The sequence below is a fragment of the Drosophila virilis genome, chromosome 5 (genome assembly GCF_030788295.1).
Source record: "Drosophila virilis strain 15010-1051.87 chromosome 5, Dvir_AGI_RSII-ME, whole genome shotgun sequence".
Lineage (NCBI taxonomy): Eukaryota > Metazoa > Arthropoda > Insecta > Diptera > Drosophilidae > Drosophila > Drosophila virilis.
Window position 1 is genome coordinate 8,407,205 of NC_091547.1, and position 23,141 is coordinate 8,430,345.

At 43.5% G+C, this 23,141-nt stretch overlaps 2 protein-coding genes across 5 annotated transcripts in view; one reads left to right on the forward strand and one right to left on the reverse strand.

The window, feature by feature from the left end:
- The window catches only part of twz (BTB/POZ domain-containing protein twz), a 34,622-nt gene continuing 11,481 nt past the window's right edge, over positions 1–23,141 (reverse strand). Inside the window, exons 1-5 of one of the 4 annotated variants that reach the window (XM_015174621.3) lie at positions 11,992–12,085; positions 11,104–11,166; positions 2,134–2,241; positions 1,533–2,050; positions 1–1,403 (exon numbers count right to left, since the gene is read on the reverse strand). In XM_015174621.3, coding sequence (XP_015030107.3) covers positions 958–1,403; positions 1,533–2,050; positions 2,134–2,241; positions 11,104–11,166; positions 11,992–12,044 — 1,188 coding nt within the window. In that variant the 5' untranslated portion in view covers positions 12,045–12,085 and the 3' untranslated portion in view covers positions 1–957. Of the gene's footprint in view, positions 1,404–1,532; positions 2,051–2,133; positions 2,242–11,103; positions 11,167–11,673; positions 12,086–23,141 lie in introns of those variants that run through there. The other 3 variants (XM_002050680.4, XM_015174620.3, XR_011416933.1) reach the window with 3 other exon arrangements.
- On the forward strand, positions 21,780–23,135 carry LOC6627036 (CRISP/Allergen/PR-1). The gene is made up of 2 exons (XM_002050679.4): positions 21,780–22,500; positions 22,570–23,135. The coding sequence occupies exons 1-2, from the start codon at positions 21,860–21,862 to the stop codon at positions 22,733–22,735; spliced, it is 807 nt and encodes a 268-aa protein (XP_002050715.2). The 5' UTR covers positions 21,780–21,859; the 3' UTR covers positions 22,736–23,135.

Below are 23,141 nucleotides of genomic sequence, written 5' to 3' on the forward strand. Positions count from 1 at the left end.
TTATTTATATTTTCTTTTATTTGAATGTACGCATTTAGACAATTTAATGGATTTTGCTAGAAGTAGTCGCAAACTGTTTTTTAAAATTTATTTATTTGTTTTGTTTTGATTGAGTATTTTTCATATTTTGCACATATTGTAGAACTTGTCGGTATGTATGTATGTATATGTATTTGCATATATGTATGTATATTGAAAAGTTAATCCATAGTTTACATTCATAAAAGTTCAATTACATCAATTATGTACTACAAAACTATTGCTGTTAGTTTAATCAATATAGTTGCATAGTTTTTGTTTTTCTTTTACTTACTTTGTTTTCTTTGATTTTTGTTTTCTTTTGATAGCTACATATGTGTGCCTCGTATTATATAAGTTATGCTTTAAGACAATTCTCAACAATTGTCCGTCTGGCTAGTTTTTTTTTATGCAATTAAATAACCGAAAGTATTTTAATTATAACCGTATTGGAAGTACTACAAAAAGGAAAACAGAAACTATTTTAAATATGCCGAACTTAGGCCATAAACAAATCAGTGCTGGGGGCTCTGGGCTCTACCTAAAATACTATTGAAATACACGTATATGGTGTGCGCGTGTGTGTGTTTGTGTGTGTGCGCGTGTGAGTATGTGTGTGTGGGTGGATGGGGAGGGTGGTTTGTGTGTATGGGTTGACTGCCAGCAAAAACGTATTTGATATAAACATTAAATAACATTTGGATTTTAAAAATTTTGCGCAAAAAACACCGCTCCCTCCCATGCACCTTGCACCCCGCATCCTGCACCCGCTGCTTAACGCCCGCCCCCGTTTACTGTGCCCGTGCCCGCCCCATTCCCCCCGTGTAAAACCCCCAAGAGCCGCCTAAAGGGCAGCAATTAGTGCGCAACTCGCACAAAGATTACGATTACACAGTGCCCAGAACGTTGACGCAGACGTTGACCTGGACATGGAGCCTATCACATTGGAACGCGACGCACCAGCAAATATTCGGAGAACTGTTGCCCCTCGACGCCGCCCCCGGTGCTGGCCTCGATGGTGAAGCCGGCGTTCAGCAGCCGTGTGAGCACCTGAACGGAGTTCAGTTTGCAATAGCCGTTGAGTGGGAAGCGGATGATTTGGCGCCAATCGCCCTGGTTCCAGGAGACGCCGCTCCGACTCGACTGCGTTGCCTGATTGGCCTCCGGGAAGAGCTCGTCGAGCAGCGCCCGTTCCGCCGACAGCATAATGCGTTCACCCAGATCCGGTGAGATGTGAAGCGCGACCACCTCATAATTGCACTCGGGCGCACCGCTGGTCCTTGGGCTGGTCTTAATGTGACGTGCTGGCGGTGTGGGTGGCGCCACCAAATAGTTGCCATTGCGAACGCGCTCCTTGCGCATACTCTCCAGCTGCTTAACCATGGCTGCCGTGGGCAACAGAGACAGAGACAGATACACAGAGAGAGAGAGAGATAGAGGGGGGAGTAGTCAAATTAGCAACAGGTTAAATGTGTTTAGTGATGGGTAAAGAGATGGGAGGGGGTAATACTTACGCTCCACCTCGTAGTAGCGGGCCTCCTCGAGCAAGAGCTCGAGGTCGGGAAAATCGTCGGCAATCAATAGTCTTGAGTTTCTCATAAAGTTAAGTATATGGCGAAACATGCCACCATCCCGATCGATGAAATAATGCTGCTTCAGCGAGTCGAGCACAATGGGTATTTGTCCATTGAAGAGCTTGGCCAGCTTCGATTCGGGATATTTGGTAAGCGTCTCCAGAGAGCTCGTGTAGATTGTGCCGCCGACATCGATGTGCACCGGCGCCGTATACCGGGACGCGGCCGCCACACAGGGTATGCCCGAGATGGGCTTGTGGTTGTGCAAATAGGAACTGGCCCCGGCCGAGGCGCCGCCACCACCAGGTCCGGCGCCCGCAGCAGCTGCTGCGGCAGCGGCCACAGCGGCAGCGGCCGCCGCGCCGGGCAGGCCCAGCGGCGTCACGGAGGAGCTGGCGGGCGGCGTCGGTGTGGGCGATGAGGAATTTGAGATCGTTGGCGAAACGGTGGGCGAAGCGCTGCCGGGCATGGGCGTGGCAAAATAAATTATCCATATATGTAAGACTAAAATAAACTTAGAACGGGAGGAGGGCGCGCTTACCTGATTTTAATATCGCTGCGGGCATAGATGCGGCCCGTGGAGGATAAATCGCGCGGCTCGAGGCCCTTTGCATCTCTTTCGCGCTCTCGATCCATATCGCATTTTTTGCTACAATAAAATCAGATTAAATAAGACAAATTAGTTGTAGTCGCAGGGCTTCGACTGAGAGAAGGGCGGGGGGGGGGGGTCTGAGAGACAGCTTGATGAGCTTATGTAAGTTGGTCGCAGCATGAGAACCAATTTGGCCAACAGAAATTGACTGCAGCGCGATTACAGGCAGTCAACAGGGCAGAGACAGGCAGAGAGGTGGAGCGGTTGAGAGGGAGGTGGCGGGGCACAACAAACGTGACAAAGCAAATGGCCCAGGCAAATGGCTGCGAGGCATTCGCCTCGCACAGCAGGGCTAAGAGTTTTGTATATAACGCCAAGTATTTCATATGATTGTGTGGGAATATTTGGCTTTTCATTGCGTTTAACTCACTTATGCCAAGAGCTGGAACCCCCACACAACACACACACACACACACAGACGCGCGCGCGCACATGCTGCCTGCAGCTGGAGTTGCAGCCACGACAACAACAACAAAAAAAAAAAGCGAAGAGCGAGCGGCAGGCGGGGGCAGGGCTGCGGCTTCGGCTTTGGCTTTGGCTGCACAGTCAAATTGACCGCTGGGCATGCGCCTCGATTTTCACACGAAAATCACGTTGATTTGAGCATCGTTATGGCAACAAAACTGAACCGAGACGCAGCCAGCGCGTGCAACAAAACTGCATGCAACACAGGCCGCGGCATCAGGCACGCTAATTATGACATGTCAAGCTGTGTGTGCCCCACATGTGTTATCCCGGCCACAATCAACGGCTAAGCGGCCAACGCGTTTTGCGTAATAATCGCATCAAGCCTATCCCTGTCTCACTGCCGCCCCCTCTCTCTCTCTCTCTCTCTCTCTCTCTCTCTCTCTCTCTCTCTCTGCCTCTCTCTCTCATCAGCAGCTCGCTTAGCTGTCGTATCATTAGCAGTCGTCATGGACAACAAATTAATAAAACTCAATCAACGTGTGCGGGGGTAGAAGGGGGACGGGGGGGCTGTAATAGACTAGGGGTCGGGCGTGCAGTTAAATACCTGCCCCTTTGCCACGTCCGTTTGCCTCGTCGCCTTAGCCTTTGCCAATTGCATGCAGTTAGTAGGGTCGCAAACATATGCCCTGTACACATTTTCAAAGGGTATTATAGGTTTTTGCATTTGCATTTCAATTTCATTTAAGATAGAATACATAATATCGATTTACGAATCACAACTTAAGCACATGCCTAATTTATGGGCCCTAGTTATAGTAAGCAAAAGGAATATGCAAACACTTTGCTAGATTTAAGATAAAACAACAAAGAGCCGAGATATCTTCAATAACGATCGTTCCTTTGGCAACTAGCTATAGGATTTAGTTGTCGATTTAGTGTAAATTACCTATATTAAATCTGTTTAATATTTTATATTATAAGAATCTCTCACTATTCTTCCTACATTTTCCCACAAAACTAAAGCTGTTAATATCTTAGCCGCTTTTTACAGGGCATCTGCTAGTCGTCGACTTGTGACTGAAACATTTTTCTACCAATTCTTTGCCCATTTTTTATTTTGTTTGTCTGTTATGCGCATTAGGCCACAGACCAATTGCCAGTTGGCAGTTAACCTTACCCCTTCCCCCACCCCTTCTCAGCACCCTCCCCTCACCACACCCAGTTGTTGCATGCAGCTTACTCTACAGTCTATGACCCGGCCCCAGCTGGATCGCCCCCTGCCCGCATCTTCTTCCAGCTGAGCTGAGCGTATTTACTAAACAAGTTTGCTTTTTAAAATGTTTTTAGCCCTTGGGCTATATGGCTCGGGTAATTACGATTTGATTAACTTTAACTACATGAGCATTCGCATTCGCATTCGTATGAGTACGAATACCAATACGAATACGAATACGAGTGCGAGTACGAGTATTTGTATTCGTATTCGTATTCAAGACGAAAAAATGCCAAAGCGACGTTGGAAAAAAAAACAGGGTTAAAAAAAGAATTGCTAAAGAAAATGTCCGCGGGGCAATTCTCATAGTCTCTGTGGGTGTGTGTGTGTGTGTGTGTGTGACTGAATGTATGTGTGTGTGTGTGTGTGTGTGCAGCTGTCTCGCGTTGGTGGGTTTCACATTTTTATTAATTTACAACAATTATAAAAGCGTAAGCAGTGCGCTCAATAAAACATGGCCAATGAATATGGCTTAAATGCCACAGCAACAACAACAACAACAACAACAACAGCAACAGCAACAACAACAGCAGCAACAACAAGAAGAAGAAGAATGAGAGGCACATATGCAGCTTGCAGCTGGAGGTCTGTGCCACAAAACAATTCAATTTCAATTGCTTTGCGGTCCACTTGAGGCAGGTTGCAGGCTGGCTGGCAGTCTGGCTGCTTGGCGCAGCAGCAGCAGGTGCAGCAGGCACACACACACACACATACGTGCACACACACACCCACCCACTGTTAACGGCATTGTATATAAGCACAGGCACACACACACACACTCACACACACTGCAGCTTTGCAGTTTTGCAACCTATTCTAGTCCAATAGCGCCCCAGGCGTTATCTTTTCTATGCGCCCGAGCAGGGACCACAACAGGCAGCCAGGCAGAGCGCGAGTCGGAGCGAGACAGAGGGAGACAGAGAGAGAGAGGAAGGGAGAGTGCGAGCGAGAGCGAGCCGGAGCAGCTGCTGTGTGCGTGTGTGTGGAAGCAAGAGGGCAAACGCTGTTTGCAACGCCTTTGGTTACACTTCAGTTTAGCATGAAATTTTGAAGAGTTGCTGTTGCCAAATGTTGTTGTTGTTGTTGCTGTTGTTGTTGCCGTCTAAAAGAGCTGAGCCTGTGCCTTGGCCTATGCTTTGGCCTGTGCCTGTCAAGCTGCTGCTGCTGCTGCTGCTGCTGGTGCTGCATTTGCATTTCGAGTGGGCGTTGTTGTGGCTACCAGAATACGCCCCCTTGCATTGCCAATGCCACCCTCCACCCACCACCCTCCTCCTCCACCACTGTCTCACATAGCCTGCGCCGTCAGCTGGAATCTTGATGACTGACATCTTTGGTTTGCCTTTTAATGGCATTGCCATTAACTCAGCTCTGCTTCACATGAATATTGCTTAGCATTTTGGGCCATAATTGAGTTTTGTTTTACACATAACAGAGAGCGAGGAAGAGAGAGAGATGGCTGGCCAGTGCAAAAAGACAGCTTATTATTTGGCATTGTTCAGATTTTGGCCAAAACTATCGAGTTGCAACTGCTGCTGTTGTCGTTGCTGCTGCTGCTGCAGTGCCTCGGGCTCAAATAATTTTGCAGAGTCCGTAGCATAGACAAAATTAGCCGCCGGCTAGAGAGCTGCAACAGCACTGGCCAGCCTGGCATGTCGCCGTGCCCCTCGGCCGCAAGCTGTTCAATCTCAATGCGACATGGGCGCCCCAGCAATTGGCTATAGTCCTGCAGTTCTGCTGTGCTCCTTGTTTTACTTCGCCCCCTCAACACAAAACCCACATAAAAGCGATAACAAAAGCCAAGAAATGAGCTAAAGTGCACACACACACACACACACACATAGATCAACATACAGCTTCAGTGATATACACCTCGGCAGAGCAGCGACAGCGGCAGCATCAGAGGTTGATGACGACGACGACGACGACGTTGACGTTGACGTTGACGCTGACTATGTAACCCCTACAAAATGTCCTGCGGCCAGGCAACCTTCCGCACACAAAGGCCAGCCAGACAGTGTGTCCTGTGCTCTGCTCTGCTATGCTCGACCTGCAACCGCACCCGCCCACGCCCCTCCCCCCCGCACCACACCTTCAGTGTATGCAGCAGCTCGACGAAAAAGGGCAAAACGCTCGTCTTCGCCAGCGGCGATCGTTTGGAATTAGTGCGGAAATCATGGATGGATACGAAACGAAACCAAAACCAACAGCAACACCAAGCCAAGCCAAGCCAGGCCAGGCCAAGCCAAGCCAAGGTGGACCCAGTCGAAGCAAGCGGCAGGAGGAGCTCTCATATATAGCAAAGGTGCTCGGAGATTGGGTATGGTCATATTGCGAGAAGGGTGGAGTGTGGATTGCTCGGCTCCTAGGGCGGCTGCTGCATGTGTGTGTTAGTGTGTGTATGTGTGTTCGCCTCCTCATTCATTTATCCTTGCAGTGCTAAAGGCACAAACAACAACAACAACAACAAAAGAGCATGAAGCATTGGCTGTAACCACGACAAGGCGACTCCACGCTCCACGCTCAACTCCGACTCCGGCTCCGGTCTCTGCTTTCTGTTCTGTGTATGTTGCCCCAAAACAATATACACACACACACACACAGGAAAACTTTGGGCTTTGGTTAGAGGTAAGTTGGGTGTCCGTTTTGGCTTACACACACACATATGTGTGAGTGTGCATGTGTGTGTGTGTGTGTGTCTGCATTTAAAGATATCATACCTAAGTTGCGGCTCCCTGCGGCAACATAAAACAACGCATAAAACAGAGCTCAACAGCAACAACAACAGTTGAAAATAAGCGAATAAGAAGAAGAAATCAAAGCCCCAAAGCCCCAAAAACCCAAACCCAAACCCAAACCCACCAACCAAATCCTCAGCCAGTTCCCAGTGCCAGAAACGAAAGTTTGTCGAGGCAAAACCTTATCTCAATTTTAAAATGCCGCCGGCCCAAGCGTTGGCTCCTCTTCTGGCTGCCAACCGCCCAAAAACGCCCCCCCGCCTCCGCCACCCGCTCTGCATCTCCCTGCTGCACTCTCTCGCTAGCAGGAGACCAGCGCATATGAGGGGGCGATGTGTGTTTGTGGCTAAGCCAAGTAGATGCCACCAAGTTTTGCATGCAACTTATTTGAGGCGCATTTATCGCGTTGCTGCAACAACTAGTTGCAACAACAGTTGCCACCAAAATGCGCTTCAATTAGTTCCAGTGGCATTGCGAGACAAAAAGCCAACTGCAAGGTGGGCTGGGTAGGGCAGGGCAGGAGCTCGGGTTGGATTGGGTAAAAGGTAACTAAGGGCTGGCAGTTCTATGCCCAGTGCTGGGGCAGGTCTGGGCCAGGTTTGTGTATGTTGGCAAGACAAACACAAAGTGCTCCTATATGCTTCACTGCAAACACGCACACACACACGCACACACACACGCACACAAATCACGCAAATGGCCGCAGGACACTTTAAGAAGAATCCAATGCCTCAAGTGTCGAGTGGAAGCTGCGAACTGGCAACTGGGGAGCAGGCAACTGGGGCAGCTGTGGCAGCTGTAGCAACTGGGGAGCCGGCAACTGCCAACTGGCAACTGGCAACTGGAGTTGGCGGCCAAAATCAAAACGCTGATGAGCAGGCAAATGAAAAAGTTTTTTTGTTTCGTTTTTTCTATTTTTTTTTTTTTTTTTATGGTTGGACGCGGGAGGCGCCACAAAAAGCCAAAAGCAAAAGCCAGAGCCAAGCAGCAGGATTCAGTTTGTTGCACACACACACACACACATAAAGCAGCACATGAGAAAACTTGTGCTGCTTCTTCCTCTGCTTAGCCAGCAGCAAGTTACAAAAGGCCACGAAAAACTGAAGCCGTTGCCGTTGAGGCAGCTGTTGCAGGGAGTCGCCGGCGCATATGGGAAATCAGTCGCAAGTCCTATGAAAATTTGCTAGCAAAAGTTGCAGAATGTCTGCGAGTGTATGTGTGTGTGTGTGTGTGTGTGTGTGTGTGTGTGTGCCAAATTGTACAAATATATGCGCTCTATATGTATGTGTGTGTGGCAAAAGTTGAGTTCGAGTCGAGTCGAGTCGAGTGTAGCAGATATTAAAACGCTGCGAGGCTTTCAAAAATAAACTTTGAAAAATTTATTAGAAAATATTAAATAAAAACGACGATTGCGCTGCATATGCCAAAAAGCAGCACGGAATGAATGTGAGTGTGTGGCAGGCAGGCCCAGAGTATGCCACATGTGGCAGATGCCAGTTGCTATATAGCGATAGATATATGTTTATATATATGTGAACTTAACTGGAGAGCTGGCAGCATGCGATTGCTTGGCCTGCGTTGCAGAGCAAACATTACACAAAACTCACAGACAACACACACAAACACACACACACACACACAGACAACTCCCACTCAAGTGTTTTTATAGCTAAATCTTCAAAAATTGAATTGCAAGTAAAGCAGCAGCAGCAGCAGTAAAAGAAGAAGACATGCAACAGCAACAAAGTAGACACAAAAAGAATTGCGCATACGCCGCATTGTGCATAGGTAAAGTCAATTATATGCAGCAAAAAAAGAGAAAAAACTGATTGATTGATTGATAATAGAAAACTCTGGTCTACAGCAACAATATAGACAACTATTAGAAAATGCAAAGGCCCAATTGAATTGCACTGTTTTCTCAATTTGGGCGATTGAAAAGTGGATTCGTTGATTCATTTACGGATTCATTCTGTTGCGGCGGCATTCATTCGTTTATTCATTGGGGCCTAATCAAGTGCACATAAAAATTAACAACAAGGCTTCCAGTTGAATGCAGCTCAAACAGCATCAGTTACATGCGGCAGCCATTCAAGTGGCAAATGCCTCTTGCAATGCATTGCTGCAACGGGCAACTCGCAACTGGCAGCAGGCAATGCGCATTTCCTAATTGGCGCAATTTGCGTGTGCATATTGCAATAACAGCATTTACAACAGCAGAAACAACAACAACAACAACAACAGGAGCAACAGCAGCAGCAGCAGCAGCAGCAACAACAACAACTCGCAGCAGATGCAACACAAAGCAAATCGACAGCAAGTGAAACAAATGCAGGCGCAGGTGCAGCGACCCGCAGCAGCACCAACAATTGCCTTTTCACTTATACCCTATACGCAAAATACTTAAGAGGGCATATTGAATTTGTGCCGAGCTACAGCTACAATAAACTATTATTGCAGTCTGAACATAGAATTTGCTCAACATTTCTACTATATTCTTATAAAATAAAAATAAGAAATTCAAAGATTATACTCATGATTTTCTTATTATTTATTTTTCAGTTATATTCGACTTTATAACTGACAAAATAGACTTTACTTAAAAGCTATATATCTATATATATCAAATTATATACTTTCCGATATATATAATAAAATATATGAACTTAATTGACACTCGAAAGAAAACTTAAATCTTAAAGGCCACATACCTTGTTGCCCCTTTAAGTTGAGTTTATGTTAGAAAGGGCATTACGTAGTCGAGCTGAGCTGGCTGTAAGTCAGCTGCCTGTTGGCCTTCGCCTGTCGACTGGCAATTGGCAATGTTGCCAATGTTGGCAAATGTTGTTGCTGCTAATGATGCCCAATTGCAGCTTAATTAACACACAGCGCGTTAAGCGCTTTGTGTGGAACAGCAGCCGCAAACGCAGCCGCAGCCGCAGCAGCAGCAAGAGCAACAAGAGCATTTTGAATGGGCATTCAAATGCACTCCCATTTTCATTTCCCATTTCCATTCGCCATTTGCCAGTTCCACTGCCATCCATCCTTTGACTGTTGGTCTGTAATGGCAATCACTTGCGATTGGGGCGAACGCAAATGTATTTTAAATACAACGCGCACAAATTGCCAATTGAGAAAACAAATTTCGTGGCAGCGGTGACTGCCGCAGCATTAGCACGTGAGGCAGCCACACAGCTACGTTACGTTACGTTACGTTACGTTACGCTAATGCCACAAAACAAACGACTTTGACTTTGCCAGCGATTCCGCCTTCGCTCAAGCTTAAACCAGTTGCTTGCCCCAAATACTGACAGACACAAAGTTGGAGAGAGAGAGAGAGAGAGAGAGAGAGAGAGAGAGAGGGAAAGAGAGAGCAACTGTTTGGCAGCAATTGTCGCAGTGTCGCGTCTGTCGAAGGTCGCCCAAAACTTCTGCCACTTCTTTTGTCTGTTGTTGCGGCTGCTTTTGAGATCTTTTTGTTTATTTTTTTTTTTGTTGTTGCCTCATTTCATTGTGATTTTGGTTTTGGCCATGCTTTGAACTTTGCAATTTGTTGTAGTTGTTGCTGCATGTGGGCTTTGGAGCCTGTCGGGCATTTTGGCCATACCCGCCGCCACAATCACAACAACTGGTCAATCGCACCACCCCCCCAGGTCCCCTCACGCCCCCTCCAGCAACACGAGCAGCTTCCTTAGCCCATGTATTTTATAGCCTTTAAGGTAAAACAAAAAATAATGCGACCTAACCGCACCGCGCAGTCGTTCTCCTCATCATTTGTCGTCGTCGTCATCTTTTGGCACACACACACACCATACACACACACACAAACAAACACATACACACCACACACATAACTCAGCTGCGGGCCAAGTTTGTCGAAAAAAGCCCGCGGCGTGGTACAATTTTTTTTTTTTTTGTATTTTGTATTTTTTTCTGTTTTGTTCTTCGTACTTTTGTTTATTTCTCCTTTGGTGCGGGCCGAGCAGCACTTGAGGCGCATCAAATTTTTAAAACGTCTGCGTTTATGGCACACAATTTTCGGACTTGGACACGAACTCGGACACGGACTAAGACTTGGACTTGGACTTGGACGTGGACGTGGACGTGGCATGTGCCGCAGTTGTGGGAGAGACGAAAATCAGTTGAGCCCCAGGCGCGTGTGGCCCAGGCCACAAAAAAAAAGTACAAAACTCAACAACAAAAGGGGAAACCAAAAAAAAAAAAAATATTAAAGAGGTTTCTCTGTGGCATGCAACCGGAGTCGTTGCCTGTGTTCAGTTACGTGCTCAAAATTCGTTTATTACAGAATCTTTTTTGAACTAATTTATTAGCTTACAGAGAAAGAGAGAGAGACTGAGACAGAGAGGGAGATAAACATAGAGAGAGAGCGCGAATGAGAGACTTTTCTGGTTTTTTGTTTTGCTTGGATTGAGATTTACTCACCGTTTGGGGCAGGAGGACTCCACCGTCAATGGTGATCGTTGATCCAATGCAACAAATGGAGTTCTAAGGGGTAAAAAGAAATATTTGTATTATTGCTGGGTGCCAAGATTAAATATTACATTAATAGTTGATAGTTGTCTAATAAAGAGACATACAATTATGCAGGATCATCCCTGGCAACATAAATAAAGACAATTTCTTGCTTAATTGATAAGGATTTTAATACTTAAGTGTGTGGCCAAGATCATTACCAAAGAGCTCTTAACTGAACCACTTAACAAGAGCCGAGCCCAACGGCGCCCGCATAACAAATATGAATTTGACACAGAAATAAAAATGTTTCCCAAGAGCTGCCACTGGGCAACTTTCCAAAATCCTGCATACAATTAAATAATAAATATTTCAAAACTATTTTTTAAAAAAACGCATTGAGACTAGGTATAAAACAAATCAAAATAAACTGTTGCATCTTAACGACACGCACACACAATCCACACACACTTAAACATAGACCTAGACAAATACACACACACACACACACACTCCACATACAATGCAATTGGAACTCACAAGAAAGTCGGTATATTTAGGAAATGCACTTTAACTATTTTATATGCAACAGCGCGCGTAGACAACAAATTTATAACGTTTTTCTTTTAGTTAAAAAAGAGTTAGTTTGTTTTATATTAAAATTTGGTTTTATTTAGCTAGCATTTAATTTCCGCTTCTAATGTTTCTAAATTTCAATTTGAACGCATTGCTAATTGCAAAATGGCGCCGCACACACACTGCAAATCACTTAAAATGTTTACTTCCGGTTTCCGGTTGTTGTCGCGCCCGCCGTATGTTGCCTACTAATCTCTGTAGCGCTTTTCAATTGCTTTTTACCTGACTTGCATTCGCGCCGAGCGTTCGCTGTGAACTGAATCGTGGTTCGACATCCAACTGGTTTTTACTCCGTGTCAAACATGTTGCCTTCAAGCCAAAACACTTGACCAGAGGCTATGCCAACTGCAAAGGTTCTTTTATAGACTTGGGGTAGAAACTTATCTTTATCTTTATTTAGATGATTATTATATAACTAACTATAAGTAAGCTGAAGGATATATTTTAGTGATGTGTGTTAATTTCTTTCTGTATTTTTCGTATTTTTCTTCCGTTAAAACTTAATATTTAAAAAAAAAACTCATCTACTTTTCAAGCCTCTAATAAATATCTTTGCTATGTACTTTTGTGCTCTGAGTCACTTATCTAATTAGCATCATGTCTCTACCCTTTTATCGGAATGTCTCTGATTAGAATGTTAGCTAACATGCACCTAAACTAATCAAAACTAAAAAAGTTTTATGATCAAGTTAAATTTGATTTCGTTTATGATTGAAGCAAACATTAAATGAAATAAAGGAAATTAAATAAATGTTTAAGCAGCAATTAAAAACGAATTGCAAGCATTTAACTAATTTGAAATTGTTGTTTACATTAGCTTATTAGAATGTTCGCGTTGTAAGTCGTTGTTGTGTTCGAGCACGGCTCGAGTTGCAACTCGTGTTTGATGTTTGACGTTTGACGTCTTTAGCAAATGGCGACCTTGGAGAGAGCAGCTGCAGCATCAGCGGGAGATGCTTAGCGAGAGAGATAGAGAGAGAGAGAGAGAGAGAGAACACAAGTGGCTACAACAAACGATTGTTTAGTTGTTGCTGCTGACTTTTCCCACCATATGACTGCCAGTTGCAAGTGTTTGATTGTGTGAGTCTATGTGTGTGTGTGTGTGTGTGTGTGCATGTGAACGTTTAATAGTCTATTTCCGGTTTAAGTGCTGTTGCTGTTGCTATTGCTATTGCTGTTACTGTTGCTGTTGCTGTTGCTGTTTCAGTTGTTGTTTGCAACTAAGCTGCCGCAATTAACTTTATAACTGGACTTGCGTGTGGCGTGTGAAATGGCGACAGTTTTGATTGTTCTGAAGGGTAATCAATGCAGCAACAAACATACAAATCCGTGCATAAATATATGTTAATCCAAGCATACACAACATTCCTACCGTGAATGTTAAGCTATCCACATTTAACTTTATAGTAAGAAATGTTATTGAGATTTTAAAACAACCAATCTTTGTGTAAGAAACGGAGCTAAGGAGATGTATTTAAAAGTGATATTTAAATATATTATATTGAAAGCTTATATGTATATATTTATGTACTATATACATTATATACTATAATATATATGTATTGTCAGCACAAGTATATCTTACTCATGCTTGAAATGCAAGTCTTAGCTTTGTTGCACTCGATATTCAAAGATCATCAAAATTAGTGCATCTTTTTCGAGTAACTTGAAGCTAATCAATTTGTAGCATGTATATTTCAGCTGACCCTTACGATCATTTATATATAGCATACTTATGCACTGTAATGTGTATACATGCATAAGTTGCAAGTGTCAAAGTCAGATTCTGACTTCGGCTACAACTTCCGTTTTTTCGCTTTGCATGTGCGGTTGTTTCCCTCTCTCTCTCTCTTTTGCACACACTCTCTCCCTCTCTCTCTTTCTATTTCTCGCTCTGACTCTCTGCGTATGAGTGTGTGTGTGTGTGTATGTGTGTGTGTGTGTTTGTGTTAATGACAAAGCATAGAACGCTGCTGTTGCCGCCGGAAGGCTCAAAACGAAATGAAACTTTGTGCGCATAGGCAACGGCAGCGGCAGCAGCAGCGCCAGCGCCAGCGTCGCAGAGACTTTGACGCGTTGGCAAAAGAAACAGCAGCAGAAACGTCGCTGGCAACAACGCCTGAGGCGAACCAGTTCCAGTTCCAGACGATGACGACGACTACGTCGGGCAGCTGAAATATTTCGTAGTTGCCCCAAGGCTGTGCAAAGAAAAACTTGTGATAAATACGCCGCCGGGCGAATTTCAAAACAGCCAGAGAGCAAGAGAGACAGAGAGAACGCGAGAGAGAGAGAGGAGTCGAAGGGAGCAAGTGGAGCAGAGAAGGGCGTGCAGTTAGGCAGCTGTAATTAAAATGAGTGCCAACTTTTTGCCCCCAAACAACGCCCAGTCACAAGCCGCAGCCCTTTTCTACCCAACCCAAAAACCAATTCCCTTAACCAGAATCCCGCCCCGCCCCGTCCCGCACCGCTCCACACAACCGACACGCATTTATGTCACATCATTTTTCATTGGCAATTGTTAACCGAGCTGCAACTGGGCCGCAGGCGAAATTAATTTTGTACATACTTCATATTATTGCGCTATTTGCATACAAGTGGCCATTGTTGCAAGTTGCAACTTGCAACAACAACTGCAAGCTGCATATGTGGGTGCATATTTGTCACTCTGTGTGTGCGTGTGTGTGTGTGCATGTGAGCGATTCCAATGATTGTTCGCTGCCCAGTGACATTTCAATTTTTCATATTTTATCAGAGCAACGGGGGCACGGCAGCGACTAACGCCAACGATGAGGACGACGCAGACGAGGACGAGGACGTTGCCAGTGGAAATTGTTGCAATTTTATCGCTCATTTCACTCATTGTGAAAGCGGGGCGTAGGCCGGAACTGGGCAAAGGGGAGTCCATTTATTGTAATACTCTCTCTGTCAGCTGCAAAGGGTATGCTTAGTCGGAGTTAGAGTTAAACACGATACAAACGAAGTTCTAACTAAGCTCTCGCAATGAGCACTGCCCCACTGCCGCAGCCACATTGAATTAAAACCAATTGAGAAGCGCCATATAGGGTATCTTGTTGTCTCGTCGCGCTCTTGGGCTTCCTTTATTACTTCTTTCGGCTACGCTTTCAGTTTTGAGGCAAAGCTTTACACACATATGAGAGAAAATCGGAGCTTCCATTTCTTTTTATTTATTTTTTTTATTTTGGTTGCGATGACGTCGCTTTGGGTTTTGCCATTTTAAATATTTTTTTAATCACAAGCTCACACACACACTCGTATTGTACGTGCACACAGAGAAAAAGAGAGCAAGCGAGAGCGAAAGGGGGAGGGGGAGAGAGAGAGAACTCATACATATGGCAATACCAATATTTCAAGCCAATTTGCTGCAGTTAGCCGCCAGCAACTGGCAACAAAATAATTCGACAAAATGTGCGCGGCGCGCTTTATGCTTTATTGTTTGGAATGCTCCAGGGTAGAGGGGGCCAAACGTGGGCGTGGTCACACATATGAATGCCAATGTGCGTGTGTGTGTGCGAGTGTATGTGGCATGTCTACAAAATCAGCGTCGACAGCCAGATGTATTCCTCTCATAGTAATAATTGTTGATGGGTTTTTAAAGTAGCCACAATCCACACAATCCGCAGAAACGCCAACCCCTGCCCCGCAGCCACGCCAACTTGGCCCATGCATATTTATTCAAGTATGTAGTTTTTTTTTCCATGCCATGGTTTGTGCATTTTGCGTGTTAATCAATATATAATAACAAACAGAAAATGGTTGCGATGAGCCTGAAAATGGTTCGCCCGAAAGCCCCCAAACATATGTTGGCTGAGAATTTCCGCACTTTTTACGCATCATTATTATTATTATTATTTATATATGGCACACACACACACACAGCTTGCAAACATTTGTGTGTGTAAACACATATATATTTTTTGTATTATTAACGACACAAAAAAAGGCTCATAAAATTTACAATGCCTGGCCTAAGGCCTTTTACTTAATGATGCCATTTTTGCGCTGCCAACGCGGCCTGAAAAATTCGCGTTTAATTTTTAACGCACGACTGACTGCAGCTACAAATAAAAAATATAAAAAATATTTAAAATATCAAACAAACAAAAAAAATACAAAATAAACCAAGTCGAAAACAGCAAAAGGCAATACTCATATTTCACAAATTATACATTACACATCAACATATTTGCAAATATGTTAAGAGCATGGGATATAAGATCAAACTATTCCCTTATTATAAACATAATATATAGGAGCATTATTTTAAACTGGTCGCTAAAAATAATAATCCTTAGCTGCCCATTAAATGACAACCCGAGCTAAAAGTCTATCGACTACAGACTATCGTAAAAAAATCTAGAAAATCTCTATTTTAGATGTTCAGGGCAACATGTCTTCTTAGAACTTTAAAGAAAACAAAAGATCCTGGTACGCAATTCAATCCTTCATGGAAAACTCTTGGCAGGCTAAGGCTTATAAAAAGTGCTTTCATAAAAAGGAACTCTGACTTGGCCAAGATCAGAAACTGTATTGAATCAACAGGATCTACACACTTCCGTTAAATTGAACTGTGGCTAGAGATGGATTCACAATAATCACAATGAACCCTGCTCAACTAATCCAACACTTTTAACATAATTGTAAGTTTAAGTTAAACCAGCTGTTAATCTTTTAAAAACCATTCAACTCTTAATTAAACTGTTATACTTTTCAAATTCATAATGCGTATCGTTGGTTATAATTTTCTCCAGATTAAGCCTCAACATCCCAGCTTGAGCTTCCTTAAAATATATATTTGACATCTGCTTACCAAAAGTAGATGCCATTAAGAATGATATTATATGATGACAGTTAAACACGCCAAGCACATAATATAAGAGTCCAGTCTCGAAATGATCCCAGCCAAATACATAGAAACGACTCATCATATATTTGAGTTGTGCGTGACATTTGCCATTAAACTGAATAATTCCTAACCAGTTTTCGTTGTCATTGGTGTCTAAAACTTCTCGCAAAACTCTTCGATTCAGTGTGTGCGTGTGTGTGCACACACATGTGTGTACATAGTGTGTGTGCATAATTTTTAATGATTTACAAACTAGCCCGCTGGCGCTTTCAGCTCGAAAACTGACAGTTGATATTCTAGAGAGTAAGCGAGAGAGGGCGAGAGAGAGAGAGAGAGAGAGAGAGAGAGAGAGAGAGAGAGAGTGTGTGTGTGCGAGAGAGCGAGACTGAGACGAAGAATCGGAATGAGAGCTGAGGGAAATATAATGCAAAATGCAAAAATTGCCGCCAGTTATGAATGGGACCAGTTTCTTTATTTGCTGCAGAACTCTGAATGCTGGAACGGAAAAGGATTGCGTCGAACATGCAACTAAGAATGCCCCAAGGCAAAAGCAACAACAACAACAACAACAGCAGCAGCAGCGGCAGCGGCAGCAGCAAAAAAAAAATTATATGTAGAAGTTAAAAATAAGTTAAACTTAAGTAGCTGCAGGCCGCATTTTGGCATTTTGCATATAATGAGGGTACGCAGACTGCTTGAAGTCCGTTGAGGACTTGTCACCTGGCAGCTGCTGCCACAACCACCGCAGCAGAGACTGCCAGAGTCTGCCAGAGACACTGCCGCTGCCACTGGACACCAGCAAACCATTTCGGGGACAATTATGAGCTGTGATTGTGGCACTGCCACAGACTCGCCTGGACTCGTATATCCAAACATAATTATAGGCCGTAGTCGAAGGTTGGCCAGTTTTTTGTTATTTTTAAATTATGCTTTATGTGCATACATATAACATATATGCACTGTAATTTCGGAGACAGCTGCCACTGCTGCCAGTATGCGTGCAACATGTGTGTGTGTGTGTGGCAAGTTTTTGTCAACGTTGTCTTTGTTGCTCTTGACTAATTTCATATGTGCAGCTCATTTTGGCCCACTTCGCTGCCTTCAACACTTGTTCAAATAACAATGTGGGCGCCGCTTGTTATTGTTTTTTCTTCGCTTGCCACGCCCACACACGCACAAGTGCAACAAGTACCAAGCCAAACACGCGGCAAAGCTCTAATGGCAAGTGGGCAAGTTGGATACCACGTGTTGGTGAGAGCCGGTTTGCGAAGCAGATCTATTTAAACAGGTAATTGATTATGGTTGTGATATTTATTAATATAAAAATATTATTTTGAGCATGAATCAATTGCTTGGGGGTTACAGAAGGAATGGTTCTTGACAATTTGGTTTGAGCTCAAATCAAAAGTTGCCTTACAGCTGCATTTCACAAAGTTTATTCATATAAATACATACATATATGTGTGTAGACACCTTATACAGTTTATTTACAGGGTATATAGCTACGACACCGCAAAAACTACGACAATAAAAAAATTGCATTGCATGTTATTCACCTGCTTCCCGTTCGCCGCTGTCACCTGAGCAAACAAAACACAGCCAACAACAAAAACTAAACACACACACGCACACACACAAATACACTCGCACAACAAACAGCCATCGTGCAAGGACAATGGCTGTCTAAAGGACATGGCTAACACCAAAATTGCGTTTGGTTAATTCGGTTGCATCGAACATGTTGCAGCTCGAACGTGCTGCATCGCGGCAAGCCTGAGGCAACAAGCTGTTGCGACTACGCGCCATATTATCAGCCACAACGTAAACACAACAACCGAACAACGCACAGCGACAGGCGATGGCAACAGCAGCAACAACAACAACAGCTACAACAGCAACAAAGGCAGCAGCAGCAACTAAGTATCCATATCCGCAGCTTTGTTGAGTTTTAGCTCAGTTAGATAGAGATACAGATAGACGGAGAGACGGCGAGACGGACAGGCACGCGATGGCAACGCTCGCAAACGTTGCTGCCACAGCGCCTCACCTACCCTTGCCCCTGAGGCGTTCGCTTGTAATTATAATATTTCAACCCAAATGTTGCCGCCGGCCATGCGCCAATGATGGATTTCAACTCTCTGCCCCGCACTCTGCCGCCTTTGCCATATAATATGCCATACAACACTCACACACACACACACACACACACACACACACCTACACATACACAGACATTCCCAGCTGGTTTTGGCCTGGGCTGTGGCAACGAGGTGCGCCTTCTCTGGGGTTCCGGGGTTGCTGGCTGCTGCCGCTGTGCAATTTGTGGCCAGGGGGCAAAACGGATTGGCCGCAGGCGATACATGTGAATAAAATTACATTCACTATTTTATATGCCACACAGATACATATATATATGTATACTTATAAATACATATGTATGTATATAGCGGACCATTTGTCTTTTATATATATATATATAAATATGTAATATATACACTTTATCTCTGTCTCAGCACAAATGCGAAAAACCACTGAAATTCTCCTAAATATATAAATTTAACGCGTTGTTATGGCTAATACAATTGAATTGGTTCTAGATTGGTCCGTCAGTGGCAACGGCAATAACAACATTAGATCATAATTGAACTCACACAACAGCAACAGCAACAACAACAACAACCACAACAACAACGACAACAACAACACATGACCGCTGGCCATTGACTAGAGAAAAGGGTAAAAGACACTGCCACTGACAAGCGACCAAGTTCTGTTCCCACTGATGGGGGTCTAGGCTCCAACTGCTAAAGAGCCCGACTACACAGTGCTCGGCTCCCAACAGCCGGTTCCCAGTTTCTAGCTCGTTTGCAGCTGAACATTAATCAGCCTAACAGAGCTGGCTAATAGAGACATAGACAAGAAAGAGAGAGTGCGTGCAAATGATACAAAGTCAAATAAACCAAACTGACTGATGTCTTTTTTTTTTAAGACAACTCTATTAACTACGGAAATAAGACTAAGATTAATACGAGAAAAGGTTATAAATTGAGGGCACTATAATAATAGTTTAGGAGATTTAAGTAGAGCTTGACTACGAATTCGGATGTCCCTGAATTAATATTAACTTTCTCGCCCATTAAAAGTGGCCTAAAAATTGCTATATATAATTTATTTTATTATGTATTTATACATATAGTATATTTTTATCTATAAACAATTGTCTCCATAAAGCTGTGACAAATATTGTTGGCTGCAATACCAAAAGAAATTGTGGATTTTTCGGCTTAAGGTTCGATCCAAAATCTTGCTTTAAGTTTCAGTCCAGTTTTTATATTTATATAATTATGAATTTAATTTTTTTTTTATTTTACAAATGCCCGCTATACTGAAAATATCGCAACTCGTAGATATTTTCATATACGAATTGTGGGCTACTTTAGATCTCTAACTAAAATTGGCATCTACCAAATTTGGTTAGATATTTGGAATGATTGGGGTCGAAGTTATTTATACTTTGAGCCAAGATCTTTCTCAAAAGTTTTCTTTTTAACCAAACCATTTGAGAGGAATTAAAATATTGTCTTTAAGAGAATTATAATTTTAAAAGGCTTGCATATCTGAGTTAAATTCCGTCTTCAAATAATGAATTCCTTTTTTACGAACTCACAGTTCGAGTTGTGTGTGCCACTCATTAAGCCCATTATAATCCCCCCACCACACACTCACACACATGTGTGTGTACATACTTATGTATCCTTATGGCGCACAGAGCTTATGCGTGCAACTGTGTGCATCGGTGTAATTAAATTGACATTAATTAAGCTGACACAACCTGCAGGATGCTTCGCTTGTTGCTGTTGTTGTTGTTGTTGGTGTTGCTTTTGTTGTTGTTGTTGTTGTTGTTGTTATTGTTGTTGGTGTTGTTGCTGCGGTCTCTGCTCAAGTGCCGCTCATTAAACAATTAAGGGATAATTATCAACGGCGTTGCCTTTTTGCAATTTTCATGCGCAAAGTGTTAAAATCACTTAATAGGCCGCCCAGGATGTGCCACGCCCAGTCCATCATAGGCTGCCCATATGGCAGTAAGGCATTTTCACCGGTGTGCATGTGTGCGTGTGCTTGTGTGTGTGTTTATGTTGCACGCGGCTGTTTGTTTAATTGTTGCGTTAAACGGCAACCGGTGAACAGCGGTCCAGCTATGGACATTAATGCACATGATATGGCCATGGAGTTGTCTGTAATGTTATGCCAACAACAACAGCCAAAACAACAACAACAACAACAACAACAATAACAACAAAAGCAGCAACAGGAGCAGCAGCAGCAGCAGCAAGCCCTATTGTGGACAGCGGCTGACTCAACGAAGCATATGCTCACATTAATGCAGTTACACGCACACACACGCGTGCCAACACACACACATACACACACACACACTCAACACTTTGGCAGACACAAACCAAACAGCAGCCAAGTGCCGTCAACAGCAACAACAACAACAAAAACAAGAGCAACAACAGCAGCAGCCACAACTGTCGATTCAGTCAGTAGTCACAGTCAGTCAGTCAGTTAGTAAAGCAATTTGCAGACATGTGTTACCCACATACCCACACACACACACACACACACGCACACACACACACGCCCACTCGCTGTTGCATATGTGAAGCGAAAATTCGCACGCTGAAAAATGGTGCAAATGCATTTTAGGCACCTGTCAACGGCCAGCAGCAAAAAACAAAGTAACAACAACAACAAAAAATGGAAAAAACAAACAGTGCAAAAAAGAAAAACCAAAATGAAAAAACGTGTGAAAAACATTTCCAGCCTTACAATTGAACAGTAGTCAAACCCAACTAAAGCGTTAAGTGTGCTGAGAAGTGGGCCAAAATAAGTGTGCGAATAGTTGGAGCCAACTTAAAGACAGCATAAGTGAAGTAAGGTAGCGTGGGAAGAGCCAAGAACGAACTACGCCTTAATTATAATTAAATTTGATCATAATTAAGAAAGTTACGTTAGTTAGGTAAGCATTTGCTTATGCATTTATAAAGATAAAGAAAATGGAATTTGGTCTTTACCCAGTTGAAATTACTTTGTTAATTAAGAAGCCTCTCGAAAATATCTCAAAGATGATTCACATCACAAACATAAGTCAGAACACAACACTTGTATTTTATGACACAGAAAACACTTTGAAAATCAACACAATTCTATTTGAATTGGGAAATGTCGCTTCTGTGGTTTTGTGTGCTGCTGTTTTTGCACAGTGTAGCAACAAATAATTTTGTTGATGAGAATCGATTGTTTATACCGCCAGAAGATAATAATTTAATGAATTGTGATGGCAATTTCGAATATCTCGGCGCACGCATAGCTTGCCCCTCGCTGATGAATATCTACAATCTTCGTGATAGGGAATACAGGGAAATCAAGAAACTTTTGCTCTTTGGCCACAATGGATTGCGCAATCGGCTGGCCATCAAGCTGGATGCCTGCGACATGCTGGAAATGTCCTGGGACAATAATCTGGCCGAGCTGGCTAGACGCCATCACAAATACTGCCAGCGCCTAATAGACTGTGACATTGTAGCCAATCTGTCAGGAAAAGGACTAGATCCACGAGTATATAGGAAAGTTGTCAGAGGCCAACACATCGATGTGGCACGAAGTAGCTTTTTTCTGAAGAACATTTATTCCACAAACTTCATACCGTTCGTCTTGAGCAGCTGGTACGAGACGCATATTGAACTAAAGTTCCCCCAAAAGGTTGAACACAAGAAACAAAAGTATTATAGGATTCTTGGTGATAATAGTTTTACGCGCATGATTAAGCCGCAAACCTATCAACTGGGCTGCTCCTATGCCATGTAAGTGTCGCAGAGACTGCGAGATTCCATTCGAAATCAGACTTTAATTGTTTTCATCGCTTTCGACAGGTTCATCGATGGTCTCAGCCTGATTTGCTATTACTATCCACATGTTCATAGCAACAATACGATCTTAATCCGAATAAAGCCCAAGGAATATCAATGTCCACACATGTTTCCGATGTTGGACTCGGTTTTCAAAAGAATCTGCAAATATGTGGAGTGGAAACTCTAAGGAGCTCCACTTATCCAATTAAGCACGTGTTAAGCACTTGAAAAGCCTTTTGCTTAAGCAGCAGTTTGACAAATTTGGGTATATCAGTTGAAGAAGAGACATGGCCTGATTACATACCAAGCATTTCGGGGCACAGCCCAACTGCCACACACCTCAGCCGGCTGGGCAGAGTTACATGACCCTTATCATATCTGGCCCGAATAACCACATCCCAGAGCGCACACTTTCGCCTCAAAGCAAATACTAAAAGCCGGGTACGCCACAAGAATGTTCGACTAGCAAATGCCCTCTAGAAAATGCACTTAAACGAACATATTTGATATTTACATTGTTTGAAATAACATTTTGTTTTCAACAGCTGAATTGAATAATGAGTAAAATGAGGAGTTAACTTGGATAATTGACT

Bases quoted from the DNA above. Each gene is read 5' to 3' on its own strand.
- LOC6627036 (XM_002050679.4), top strand. From the start codon at position 21,860: ATGTCGCTTCTGTGGTTTTGTGTGCTGCTGTTTTTGCACAGTGTAGCA. The intron at 22,501-22,569 runs GTAAGTGTCGCA...CGCTTTCGACAG, and splicing joins CTGGGCTGCTCCTATGCCAT to GTTCATCGATGGTCTCAGCC.